This window comes from Larus michahellis, chromosome 2 (genome assembly GCF_964199755.1).
Source record: "Larus michahellis chromosome 2, bLarMic1.1, whole genome shotgun sequence".
Taxonomy (NCBI): domain Eukaryota; kingdom Metazoa; phylum Chordata; class Aves; order Charadriiformes; family Laridae; genus Larus; species Larus michahellis.
The window spans coordinates 118,671,431-118,685,709 of NC_133897.1; the positions used below are offsets into that span (position 1 = coordinate 118,671,431).

At 41.2% G+C, this 14,279-nt stretch overlaps 1 protein-coding gene across 3 annotated transcripts in view; it reads left to right on the forward strand.

Moving 5' to 3' along the window:
* The window catches only part of LAMA3 (laminin subunit alpha 3), a 124,416-nt gene that overhangs the window by 58,906 nt on the left and 51,231 nt on the right, over positions 1-14,279 (forward strand). For all 3 annotated transcript variants that reach the window (XM_074576845.1, XM_074576846.1, XM_074576847.1), the window contains 10 exons: positions 1,176-1,284; positions 3,751-3,848; positions 6,025-6,190; positions 6,593-6,719; positions 6,810-6,949; positions 7,329-7,444; positions 7,958-8,169; positions 8,984-9,188; positions 11,737-11,881; positions 12,672-12,812. In XM_074576845.1, coding sequence (XP_074432946.1) covers positions 1,176-1,284; positions 3,751-3,848; positions 6,025-6,190; positions 6,593-6,719; positions 6,810-6,949; positions 7,329-7,444; positions 7,958-8,169; positions 8,984-9,188; positions 11,737-11,881; positions 12,672-12,812 — 1,459 coding nt within the window. The remainder of the gene's footprint in view (positions 1-1,175; positions 1,285-3,750; positions 3,849-6,024; positions 6,191-6,592; positions 6,720-6,809; positions 6,950-7,328; positions 7,445-7,957; positions 8,170-8,983; positions 9,189-11,736; positions 11,882-12,671; positions 12,813-14,279) is intronic.

Below are 14,279 nucleotides of genomic sequence, written 5' to 3' on the forward strand. Positions count from 1 at the left end.
CTAATGGTCACGTAGCAAGTAAGTTGCTGTGTCATCTTGCCTAAGCGGGAAGCTGCAAGTCTCTTCTGTTAAAAAATAAATCAAGAAATGACATAATGAGGTACATGCAAATAAGAGTAACTTGTAGAATCGGGAATATATAGTGCCAGGCCTTCTTACAGCTCTGTGAGCTTGATTATTCCCAATAAAACATCATAAGAGAATAAACACATTGCAAGCTTACAGTGAATCACAAATAAGGGACCTATATTTCTCCAGTCTTAAGTGTCCTTAGCCCTGAGCTGACCTTATTTCTGAGCTGTGCTCTAAACAAGAGTGAAAATTCCACATTCTCTGGTTCGTAGAGGAGAAATAGAGAAGCAGTTGTATGGTGGTCACAGCTCCTCACCCACAACACACTGACCGGCCTAGCTGAGCAGAAGTGCGGAAGAAAGAAAAGAAATTAGAGCCTTAAATGACTTCTCTTTAGCAAAAGGGAACTGCTGCGACTTTTGGCAAGTTGCAGAGGTCATGCTACCTGAATGAGGCAGAGTTCAACGGCTTTAGCAAGGCTCTTCTTCTTAGTGTGTATTTGTCTTTACCAAAGATGTGCAGCCAATTGAAGGTAGTCAGTAAGAGGCAAACCTGCATTTTTTCACTTGTTTTGAGGACTATCTCAGCGTACAGAATAGCTTCCTCAAATCAAGACTTGCCCAGCTGCCACCGTGTGGGTGAGAGCTGCTGATCCACGCCATCAGTGGCGCGTGTCAGTAGTGCAAAGCAGCAGCTGGTGCATGCTGGCACCTCAAGGACCATGGCCCAGGCACCCAGTATTAGTTACACACCATGTTATACAGCTTGGAAACCTCTGCAGGTAGCATGTACGCGTATCTGGCTGTCCACATCCTACTTAAATCAGTACCTCAAATGGAGATCTGAGCTGAAGTCTGGAGGTTTGGCCTCTGGGTTGGTCAACCCAGAAAGGACGAGCAGTATTGTGTACCTGGTACATCCTTTGCCTCACTGGAGAGGGTACTGCATGTTCACCAGTGGCCAAAGGTAGCTGTTACTTATGAGCCAGCCCGACGGCTAGGCACCAGTGGTGAGGCTAGCCAAAAGCTAGGCAGCTGAGCTAGGCCATAGCCTAAACAACATGGCAATGCCAGGCTCAATTTTAATCCCGCTTTCTGTCTCAGTTTCCTTTGTCGCAGCGTTGTAGTTGACGACAGGAATCGCATTGCAGCCTATGACCTTCTAGCAGACACGAAGATACATCTTAAGGCATCATCCATTAATTTTCTTCTGGTAAGTTTCCATTTTCTTTTCCCTTTTGTAATACTTGTTCTCTGAGTGGGTAAAGAGAGATACTTTTCTCCCTATGTTCACATGCTGTATGGTCATAATGTGAAAAGATGTATATTAGATGCTTGAGGAAGTTTCTTTATAGATACTCAGAGAATACTGAAGCAAACTTGATCAGTTTCAAAGATAAACAGAAATTTGCCTTTCTTGGCAAGTTGGTTTTTCCAACTCTCTTGTGCTTTATTTCAGTTCCTCTCTCTCCTCTACATGCAAACATGAAAAATCTTCTGGTAGCTTTTATACTCAGTCTTTCTTTTTTTTTTCCCCCTTATCTTTCACTTTGTTTAAATCCTCAAAACCCATGTGGGAGTTTCCTGGGTCTCTTACAAAATTCAGGTAATAAATGCATTCATTTCAGATAATAAATGCATTCATTAATCATATAACTTTTAAATACTTTGAATAAAAAGCCTTCACTGCCCTCTTTTGGCCACACCAGGAATACATTTTTCTGGACACTGAATTTTCTTGTGTCGTTTCTGTTTTCCGTTTCAGAAGCACAAGGTGAGTTACACGGTTAAAATGTAGAGTCGAAACACAGCTATAAACATAGCTTAGTTTCATGGAACTACTAGGATTAACAACTGCTACATGCTTTCTTCATTTCATGATGCAGTGTTCAGTGTGAACAAATACCTTTTAAATTGTCTGTTAGCTCCCTGCAGCAATTGCTGTGCTAACAAGATCCACATCCAAAAGACGTTGACATTATTAATCATAGAATCATAGAATGTGTTGGGTTGGAAGGGACCTTTAAAGGTCATCTAGTCCAACCCCCCTGCAGTAAGCGGGGACATCTTCAACTAGATCAGGTTGCTCAGAGCCTCATCAAGCCTGGCCTTGAATGTCTCCAGGGATGGGGCCTCCACCACCTCTCTGGCAACCTGTTCCAGTGTCTCACCACCCTCATTGTAAAGAACTTCTTCCTAATGTCTAATCTAAACCTCCCCTGCTCTAGTTTAAAACCATTGCCATTAGTCTGTATCTCCACGCATGGAAGTCTCTTGTGTTAAGAATCTCTGTATTTTTATTTCGGAATTCTAGTTTTCATTCCCTGAACAGCTTGCTGCAAGATAAATTTCAGTGTTCTCCTGAGATACAGGAAGTATTTCCCTGTGTTAAATGTAAAGACTGCACTTAGCAAAAGATAGGAAGAAGGGGGAAAAGAAGAGCTTCTGGTGTATGGCAGCAGCTCTGGAGTTAAAAATCCTTGTGTGACCCCCTGTCATGTAGACCAGAGGGACAAAGGGGAGCTGCCCCCAATGCTGGAGTTCAGAAATCTCATCTAAATAAAGGGGAATTGGGGTCCTTGAGGTTGACTTTCAAGAGCGGCTCTTAGAACTTGATAGTCTTTATCTCACGTTGAGGCACACGAGCTGTCTAAACCCAGACCATGTTCTGCACTGACTTTTGAGCCGCTGATAAAGTGCAGTTCAAAGCTTCAGAGTCTACCCTTGTTCTGCCACAATGGGCTGGAGCCCTGTAGGTCATTACATGCGGGACAGGCACAATGTTTGCTTGCCCAGGAAAAGAGACTTGTAGCACTCTGCTTCCTAGCTTATAAAGGGTTTCTAGTCCCTGCTCACTACTGCTGAACCACAAGCCTTAGGACCTGCTTCTAAACTGAATCACTTTGTACATTAATGAATTCTCCCTATGGAATTTTTATTTATGTTAATACATGATCCTAGTTAGCTTATGCTTATCAGGCATTTTTACCTCCTTTTCAAGCAGTTCACGCACAAGTTCTGTAACCTGCTCTTATGTATTTTGTAAGTGCAGGTAATGTACTTTATTAGTGCAAACTTGTGCCTACCCACAAGCTTTCCCTTATGTCCTTACCACCATGGCTACAGAAGGACAACTACAGCTTCATTTGCTCATGTCTAGTTTTACTTAAAAAAACCAAACATATGAGGTCTCGTTGGCTGTTAAAATGAGTTCTTAATCTATTGGGAGAAATCCTGGTGTCACTGAAACTCACTCCTATGGACTTTGCGCGAGCAAGTGTTTGTGCCTGCATTTCAGAAGGTTTCCCAGGGTCCAAAAGTCTCTAACACCACAGATGAGAGCTTTTCCCTCCACCTCTGTACGCTCCTTGCCTAGCTTCTGACCCCATGAGCTGGTCTTCTGTCATTCCCATGGCCATACATATACTTAACGTTTTAATTTATTTTAACTTCTCAACAGCCAACATTCCCCTGAGAAGGACAGAAAAATGCTATTCAACACTCAGGCATTCAGGTGCAAGCAGGTAAAGAGATCCAAAGTCTTGTGGGAAGTCCACAACAGAACATGCTTTGGGTTCAGGTTTCTTTGTGCTAAAATTAGACTTCATCCTTCCCGTTCAGGCCTGGCCCTGTTATTTACGATATTAATTGTTAATTGTGCCTTGTGCTTATTTTTCAGCACAAGGTTTGTATTATATCAGCTGAAGAATTTTCTCCAGAATATGTGGATCCTAAAGTACAGTGCATAGCTGCTTACAGGAGTACCCATGATGGAAGGTAACTTTCTTGGGTTTATCCTTCGTATTTTCTGAAGACCTTGAAAGGCAGACTAAGTGGCATTTTAATTCTTTTGAATAAATCTTTGCTCAGTGACTCACAGGTGATTTGTAGGTCACTTCTGCAAAGTAGTATTTGTAAAAAAAACCTGAAGTATTAATGTTAATCTAGCCAGTTTTTGCACAGGATTTTGTTAATATTAGCCTCTTCCTGGCTTGTCTCAACTACTGACTGCTGATGCATTAGACAACACGCACCTTTCACACATCCTCGAGTATGATAGGTGTCAAAGCTGGAGAAACATTACTACTTTGTTGGCCTGAAATGCTTACCACTCCTTCTGGAGTTTCATTCTGCACATTACTGCTTCAGCTGTTCCGAAATGTCTTCAACTTGTCATTAGGTAGGGGATGTGACTGCCTTTTCAGGCCACCAGCTCAGCTTGGCAGCATCAAACTACTCAACATGTAAACCCCAGCTTCACAAACACGCCATTCCCTTGTCCATCTCATGCTGGGGCCTGTATGGTAGGTGTGCCCTCAGCATTCACCCCACACAGCAACACCAGGTGATCCTTCTCCTCCATTACACTTGTATAGGACGAGTAATTAGAGCACTCATATACAGTTTGGTTGACCCAGGTTGATGGCTCTTCTCTTGCTGCAAAGATCTGAACCTGAACTTTGACTTCCCAAGTGGTCAGTTTGGGGTTCTGCAGAGGAATTTCTCCATCCTGTTGAAGGTCTTTCCCTCTCCATATGTTTTATTCTTTGGGACAGAGAGGAACTATCACTGCAGCTTCCAAATTAGGGAGCCCCACAGTTCACTGCACTCCCCAGGATGTCGCTCGTGATGCTACTCCTAAAGCTTTCTTCCTACTGATCTGGTGATGGGAAGGGCCTCAAAGTAAACGTAAATGTCATTTGCAAGACTTCAGAGGCAGAAAGTGTTGGTAATTAGGTCTAATAGGTTTCCAGACAGTAGCTTCTAATATAATGGTTGAATTGAAATAGCAAGCAGAAAAACCTGGATGATAAATTGGATAAAGTCATGTGACTGTACTTGGCTTCCAAGCATGCATAGCATTGAATCACAGCTTTAATTCTCCTGCTCAGAGTATTACAATTGAGAGTAGCTTTCTAAGACTGAAGATACTTGTCCTCGCATCAAAGGTATTTTGCATTACTGCACATTTATATTCTGAGTAAAATGAGGGAAAGAGGCTGGGTGAAAGGCATGATTTAAAATAAAGTTAACGTAGAAATTTGTACCTTTCACTTTGGTTTTGTGCTTTGCTGAAAGCGCTTAGTGTTCACCAAGTTTAAAGATACAGAGTCTTGGCTCAGTTTAACGGTATTATGCAGGATGCTGCATGTGACTTCCCACACAGACCGGGCAAATGGGTCTCAATCCCGGCCCTGAAACACACTTGCCATTCCAGTTCTGGGCCTGTCTAGAGCAAGGATTAATCATTGTCTGTTGAGTACATACAAGAAGTGAACAAATGCTAGCAGGAAACCCCCCAAAACATTTTCTTCTGCAGTCTTGGAAAATACTTCTCTCAATCGAGCTCTTCAGAATTAAATATACCAAGGAAGAAATAATTAAACACAGCAGTAAATGAATCAGGATGCTTTCAAGGAGCACTGTTATTTATTTTGACGCCAATTCTACAAATATTTGAGTATATACTTAACTTCTAAGTACTCAAGTAGTCCCCTTGACTTCAGTGGGAAAACTTGCATGTGTAAAGGATACACCTATATAAATATTTGTAGAACTGAGAATTCAATATTAGTACAGATTCTGGTGAATGTAACTAACTGGATTCACTAAAATCTATTTAACTGGGTTTTTTTTGAACACTTTTGGTTCCCTTAGGTTTCATCTTCTTTAGTAAACTCTTTCTGTTGACACTCATTATGTTATTGAAATTTTGAGTGAATAAAATCAGTTAATGTACATTTTCCCCCTTTGTAAGTTAAGTCCGCACCTCTTGTTTTCATTTACTTTCTGATCATTTACATAGAATACAAAGAGTAACAGTGGTTACCATTGCATTATTAATTGTAGTACATTCTAATATATTAACTTTTGTGAGATGTTTGCTTTTTCTTTGATGATGCCTAAGGGATTCTCCTGGCCCCAAGAGTAATTAATATAATTCTGTGTTTAGTGCAACATGCATTCCCTCAGTGTATGAAACTCCACCGGCGGCTTTGGTTTTGGATGCGTTCAAGGATGGGAAAATTTCTGAAGTACGGAGAAACGTACTTTATGATCCAATCAGTGCCCCTTTACCTTCTGACTCAGTTCATGGAGTCACCTTGACACCATTACAGGTATCTCATATTTTGAAAATATTGTTTCCTTAGTCACAAAGTATGTTCTTAGTAAAGTTGAGTAGATGAAGCACTTTAAGAGAATCAAAACTGAATGATGTGATATGATCGAAAATGTTGCAGACTGAGTAAGCCACCCAGATAATAGACAGAAAGAGAAACAAAAATGCCAGCGTCTTAATAAACTAGGCAATAGTCTCACAGCCTGCAGAAGAGCATTAGATATGCTTGGCATGCAAACAGCCAGGAGCATGCCCTTGTGATGCCATACTCTTTGAAGAGATTGCTAACTTCCCGAGAGATGCTAAGCCCCTTGCAGGTAGGTGGCACAGAGCACAGCTCATAAACCCAAGAATATCTCACGAAACAAATGTAGTATCAGAGCTGTTCTTGTTTCTGCAGAACCAGATTACCTTGAGTGGCAGAGTGCCCCGCTTGGGCAGATACGTATTTGTGGTACATTTTTATCAGCCAGCACACCCAGTGTTCACCGTCCAAGTGCGTGTGGATGCGGGACGTGTCTGGTCAGGTAAGCGTCTGAATTTGATCTAACCCCTTTTCTTTCTCAGTGTTTTGGCACACAGAGCACTTTTTGGCACAATTATGTTTTTAATTCTAGGTTCCTTCAATGCTTCATTCTGCCCTCATACCTCTGGCTGTCGGGATCAGGTGATTGCAGAAAACCAAATTGAGCTTGACGTTTCTGAACCTGAGGTCTCTGTTACAGTGGTGATACCTGATGGAAGAATGCTGGTTCTGGTATGTTTATTACATAAATGTACTTGGAAATGCTAGTCTCACTTTCACCATTCATTTAGAGATAGATGCAAAGACAAAAGCCAAAAAGAAAGAATTTGTCTTTTAATTTTGTGTTTCAGATGGTTAGGATTTTGTGCCCTGCTTCTGTTTTATTTTAAATCTTTAAAATACTATCCACTGTTTTTATTGTACACTGCTTGTAGCATCACAACTCTGGGGGGAAGATAAGTAAATTTTTCTATTTTTGTCGGTTAAAATGTTACGGGTTTTGAGAAAATCCAGAATGCATAATGAAGCAACATTTAAGTATATAAATGCCTTAGCTTGTGTTTTTTGCCTTTCTCTGAAATATACAATTTAGCTTTCTTGTTGTTTTAAGGAAAATGTCTTAGCTGTTCCAGCAGACACCTACAGTTACAAAATTCTTGACAAAAAGACAGTGGACAAGTCATTTGATTTTATCAGCCAATGTGGAGGAAACAGTTTTTATATTGAGTAAGCATCGCTTTCTAAAAAACTGAATGTTGACAGCAAGCTGGGAATTAATATTACTTTTACTCCATATTAAAGGCATATGTATAAAATCCCCATCATTGTGCTACATTAAAACGCTTTTCATGGCTTAGGCTGGCCCATTAAATTTCCATGAGTCATTTTCCCATGACTTTCTTTTGTAAATTAAATGTAAAGGTAGAGCTTTATTGCTCACAGTACAAAAGAGGGAAATCTATGTCATCTTTCTGTCTTTGGTATTTCCATCTTTGGTATTTGGTATTTTGCTTGGCATGTCTGAACTGATATGACTAATATGCGCACTTTCCTTGAAAAAAATCTCTTACCTGCATGTTCAAAGCTGTTCACCACTAATTTAATTGCATGTGTACTGATGCCATCCTTACGTCAGAGAACAGTTTGAAAGACAGGACCCTAACTGACTGAAGCAAAAAGCACGCTTGTAGCAATTCCCAAGTGCCAGCACTTACATCATTTATATTTCAATTTAAATAGCCCAGAAGCATCACCGGCCTTCTGTAAGGACTCTGTAAGGTCGCTAGTGGCTTTCTACAACAACGGAGCCCTGCCATGTAATTGCCATAGCACTGGTGCCACGAGCCCTACTTGCAGCCCCCTGGGAGGACAGTGTGTTTGCAGACCCCATGTCATCGGTCGTCAGTGCAGTCGATGCCAAACTGGCTACTATGGATTCCCATTCTGCAAGTGTAAGTACATGCTCGGACTTACTCAGCGCCTGACCCAACCTTTTGTTTAGTTCTCTGATTGTACTGCACAGGTACCGCAGCCTCGCTTTTTTTTACAGGGCTTGATCCTGTGAGAGGCTGGTTGACCCATCTTAGATTTGGTTTAAGGCAGAAGTAACTCCATTCCCTTAAAGCATACTTAGTTCATGGTGAAGTGTGCTGTCGCATGTGTTGTCTGATCAGGTGTAGTAGGCTTACAGTTAAACTGGTTAAAATCCATATTGCCGCTCTTTCAGTCAAATGGATTTTTCTGCACTGCCTGCTAAATTGTTTCCAAGTGCTTATTGTTGTATCCCAGTTTACACCCTCAAGATTTTCCATAGATAATTGGAGACATTGCATTCTTAATTCCTCATATTCTGAGTTATCTTTAATAACATCAACAGATTTATAGATTACACCAACAGTCCTCAGCTGCCTCCCAGATATTGTACCTGATGTTTATAAATTTGCTTCGTAAAAGTAGTGCCCTTAATACCAAAACTATTCATCGTTTAATTCTTGGTAGTTTTGGGAAGTGGTTAATAATGCCCATGGTGAAGTTAAGCAGCCAAACTGTGGAAAAGAGAAGGCACCAAAACTACTCTTTGAAGCTATTATTACAGTCACATAGTTGGTTTCCATGACCCTGGGCTTAAAACTAGTGAAAGAGAGAAAATTTTCATGTCCTTTATATATAAAGGTTGTGTGTGTTTGTTTCATACGCAACTTCAATAGGAGTTGGTCACGGTAAGTTGAGATGTGACTGATTCGTAGAACATTTTCTTTGACCTAGTATGCAACTGCGGGCAGCGGCTTTGTGATGACATGAGCGGTAAATGCATTTGCCCTCCGCGAACTGTGAAGCCGAAGTGTGAAGTGTGCGAGAAACATCACTTCAGCTACCACCCTCTTGCCGGCTGCGAGAGCTGCAACTGTTCAGAAAGAGGAGTCGTTAATGTGGCAAGCCCAGAATGTGAAAAAAACAACGGGCAATGCAAGTAAGTTTGGGTTACATGCGTTACAAGCAATGCGCGAGTGGTTCGCTTCACCATTCTTTTCAGGTATTTGGAGGGGATGTGGGAAACTTTGATGATGGTGAGTAGGGATTTAAGCAGCGCTTGGCGATGGTGAGGACTCAGCTGTTTCAGGGACACCTGCAGTGTTTTAGTGCAGGTAAGTAATCGTGGGTTTTGGGATTCCTGGGTTTGCATTGTTTGCCGGTGGTGTGCCATGGCCACTCATGGTAAGTCACCAAATCTATGTCCAGCTCATATGACATATCCAATGTCAGCAGCAGACCTCAGATTGGAGCTCCTGACCTCTGGACGCGTACGTCATTTGTAATGGCGTATGTTATTTCCCAAACTCTTAAAACTTTGCAGTTGACCTTCCACAGTCTGTTGTCTGGTTTTAAGTGTAATGATGTTTTTAAGTTCTGTAAAGCTTGAATTTCTGCAATGAATTTTGAGAGACTTCGATGATAGGTGCTGTGTGTATGGAAAATATGGTTCAGTTAGAGTCATAGGTGATAATTGACCTTAAAATTATGCCTTCTGGGTGACATATGCTTATTTTTCTGTAACTCAGCATGCTGAGATGAGAATAAATGCTTTAGGTTTATTCTGTTATTTACACCCTCTAAAATAGGTGTAGCATACAGCCACAACCGTAGGGAACGATCTTAAATTCAGATGCTGTCATATTAGTATAGTTGAACATTTCTGTTATTTCCTTGGGGAGATCGAGTCCTTAAATAGCAAGTTCAAACACTTGATAACCAGTAGATTGTGTAAGGCCAGGATTGGTCCAGTTTGATTAGTTTGGCTATGTTGGAGTCCTAACAAAGAGAAATGTGTCCTTCCTGCTCTGCCATTAAGTCTGTAAATATGATAAAGAATGCTAATTTTCAGAGAATACTCATATTATTTCCCAAATTTAAATTATTTTCCTAAGTTTGTCCTTTTCATATGAAGTGAATAATTGTCTTATCCCAAAATCAAAACAGGAGTCTGTTTTTGTGTTTAGAAGTTGGGGTTCAAGGTTAAAATGTAGCATGTTCTGTATCTCCTGGTGCATTCTCAGTCTGATTAGTCGCTGCTTTTTCCCAATACAATACAAAATAAAAATAAATACTATGCAAAAATAAATAAAGTAAATAATTCAGTCAAATAGAATCTAATGCTTCAAAGAAAGGGCTTAACACATTTCTACTCAAGTAAAATTGAGGATAATTTTTGCAGAAATAGCCACGTTTTTCTGTTTCAGTGAAAAGCTGTGTTGCCTGATTATAATGGTGATATTTTTCATGTGAAGCCTAATTGGAGATATCAAGGAAATGACAGATTATTGGTAAAAAATTATGATCAAAATTTGACATTTAGCAAATGCTTTTGGACTGACCACTGAAGTATATAGCAAACTAACTACTACATTTGGGTTAATACTTTTCCTTCTGTGGATTACATGAAGTTCAAAGTCCCCATCCAGCTCCAGTTATCTCTGTGTGGGGGTGATGTGTTTAGAGAGACTCTGAGAGACCTCGCCCATTGTTTGGTGAATTGAGTAATTGCTTTCATACATTACATAAAGTGCAGTCTACCTTGTCCGCACACTTTAACTGTTTATTTCCATTAAATTTATAGTGATAGTTCACATATTACTTTGTTGCTGAGAGCCACAGGAGACTCCACCAACTTGCTGAGACTTTTAAAAATTATCTTATCACAACTGAAATGTAAAGATGTGGTTGGTGGTGATGGCAGACATTCTTTACCAGTGGATCCTTACTCTCTTGAAACCTGCTTTGGGCTGGTATGGGCAGTTTACCAGGATAGACAGGAGGAAGAGGGATCATCGGACCTACATTTTCACTAGTTTTATCAGACTGTGCAAGTTTGTTGTGAAGGTAGGATGAAGTAGCTGCTGCCACAGAAAGATGTTCTTATCTCAAGCCTTGTTCATAGTTTGATGTTGGTTTTTGCATTTGCTGTACTTCATCTAAACAAATTCAAGGCATTCAAGCCTTCACTGTGGGCAAAGTGGATTTTATCCTTTGGGAGCAGTTGTAAACTAACCCAAGCCTTATGGCAGGCTCAAGTCCCCATAATTATTCAAATGCCTGGGATTCTCCACCTTTTTGTTAGTGAGTGCCTTGAGTAATGCCCAGTCACATCCTCCAGCTGTAAAACTTCTTCCAGCTCCTCTTACCTGAGTGCAACATCCATGTTTCACACCTTGGTGTACAGAGAGAGTAGTTCTGCACTGCAAGCACTCAATAACTGCAGAAGTCTAATTCTACCATAAGCATTTATATCCTTCAAAATCAAATCCATTCCTAATCAGTTCCGTGACCATGTAAAACATCTCACCATCCAAACGTGAGAACAATACCAACGTGCTGCTGTTTCTCTGTGGAAGTCATAATGTCGTGTCATTGCCATGCAATCACTTCAAAGATCCACCTGCCTTTTGTTTTGATCTTCCCTTCCTCGCTCCATTCCTGCCTCCCCGGTTGACTCCCTCCTCTGTGTTTGTTTGTTGATAAAGATGCAAACCAGGAATAAAAGGACGGCAGTGTGATCGGTGTGCTCCCGGAACTTACGGTTTCCCAAACTGCGTGCCGTGTAACTGTAACAGAGATGGAACAGAACCAGATGTGTGCGATCCACAGACAGGAATTTGTCTCTGCAAGGTCAGATAAATCAAATTACTTCTGCATTCACAAGCATCATTTGCACATCACTGCCTATTTCATATTTAATGGGGTGAATGAAATGAGTTTATCATTAGGTTTTCAGTAAGAATTAAACGCAGCTGTACAAAACCACCACACCTTGCAGTATGTGCACAGATGGTCACGGTAGCAGTTAAATGTCATTTTTTACTGAGTTCAATATCTGTCAGTTTTACAGGTGGTTTTAGGCTTTGCAGGATGTTACAGAGCTGCAGAGTAGACGTCTGTTGATTCACTGGAGCAGTCTGTACCCTGCACAGGTCCACTTTATGCATCTGCATCTCGACTTTTGGATGTTAACCAGGTCCCATGACTTTTTTAGCCATATTATGTCAGTTGACGTTACACCAACAGCATTATACCCAGGAAATCTTCTTTTGTTCTGATCTGCATAATTAAATGTGGTAAATGTGAACTTTCACAAGTGACCTTTTATATTGTAGGTTTGGAAAAGCCAGCGGGAGGGTTTTGGCAGGGAAGTTACCAGCTGTCTCTGACTAATATTTATTACTCAGTGGTTCACTTTGTAAACTGTAAAGGCAGCTTGTAACTAAGATAGTCTCCAAGAAGTCAGTTTTATTTGCATGTGGAATATGGTGTATCCAGACATTCACACATTTTCATTCATGTTTCCGTACTTTTAAATAAATATTCTTTCAGAAGATTTGTTTTATGTGCAGGAGGTTTTGGGGGCCTCACCAAGACCAAAAGGAAAGCACTGAGATTTCTTTCAACTATGCCTTAACAGGAGAATGTTGAAGGTGCAGAATGTGATACTTGCCGACCAGGATCCTTTTATCTGGACCCTTCTAATCCCAAGGGATGCACCTCTTGCTTTTGTTTTGGGGCAACCAGCAACTGTCGCAGCACAAATCGTCGTAGAACCAAGGTGTATCCAATAGTTTGTTGGTTTTTTTTTCTTTGCCATCGTGAACCTACGTTTATTCCATTAAGGAAATGCCATATTTCTTCCAAAATTGAAAATATATTTTATTAGTTTCTAAAGATGAGAAGTATTCCGTAAGCAATAGTGCAGATTTAGTGCAGCCTTGTTAAGACTTAGGTGTAGTCTGAAAGTGCCTTTCAGCAGAAATGTGCAACAGGTTCTACAGAGATTGTAAAAATTGTCTTTCTTCCCTCCCTGTAAAAAGGACATGACACAAAGTGTGAGAAAAAAGAAGACAGACTTTTAGTAGCATAAACGAGTGGTAAGATGACTAAAGACTGAAAAAAAGCAACAACTGCCTGAAACAACGCAAGAGAAAGAAAAGAGAGAAGCAGCATACTAGAATGATGGATGAAGAGCTAAGTTTAGGTTTAGGCAATCCAGATTGTGGCACTTTACTGTTTACCAGCAAAGGGTGAAAATCTGGCTTCAGTGAAGTCAGTAGCAAACTTACATTTGCTTTAGGAAAATTTCCTCTAGTGATTACTTGTCCTCACCAAAGACTGTTTTTGAAAACATGTCTATCTTTTAGTTTTATTGGTCTGGCCAGCCAAGGGCAACCCACCACAGAACTGTTTTCATAGAATAGAATCATAGAATCATTTAGGTTGGAAAAGACCCTTGGGATCATCGAGTCCAACCATCAACTCCACTGTACAAAGTTCTCCCTTACACCATATCCCGTAACACCACATCTAAACGACTCTTAAACACATTCAGGGATGGTGACTCCACCACCTCCCTGGGCAGCCTATTCCAGTGTCTAACCACTCTTTCTGTGAAGAATTTTTTCCTAATGTCCAGCCTAAACCTACCCTGCAGCAGCCTGAACCCATTCCCTCTTGTTCTATCGCTAATTACCTGTGAGAAGAGACCAGCACCAACCTCTCTACAATGGCCTTTCAAGGAGTTGTAGAGAGTGATGAGGTCTCCCCTCAGCCTCCTCTTCCTCAAACTAAACAGTCCCAGCTCCTTCAGTTGCTCCTCATAAGATTTATTCTCCAGGCCCTTCACCAGCTTCATTGCCCTCCTCTGCACTCACTCCAGCACCTCGATATCTCTCTTGTATTGAGGTGCCCAGAACTGGACACAATACTCAAGGTGTGGCCTCACCAGTGCTGAGTACAGGGGGACAATCACCTCCCTACTTCTGCTGGTCACACTATTTCTAATACAAGCCAGGATGCCATTGGCCCTCTTGGCCCCCTGGGCACACTGCTGGCTCATGTTCAGCCGCTTGTCAATTAGAACCCCCAGGTCCTTTTCTGCCAGGCAGCTCTCCAGCCACACTTCCCCAAGCCTGTAGTGCTGCATGGGGTTGTTGTGGCCCAAGTGCAGGACCCGGCACTTGGCCTTGTTGAAGCACATTCCATTAGCATTGGCCCATCGGTCCAATCTATCCAAGTCTCT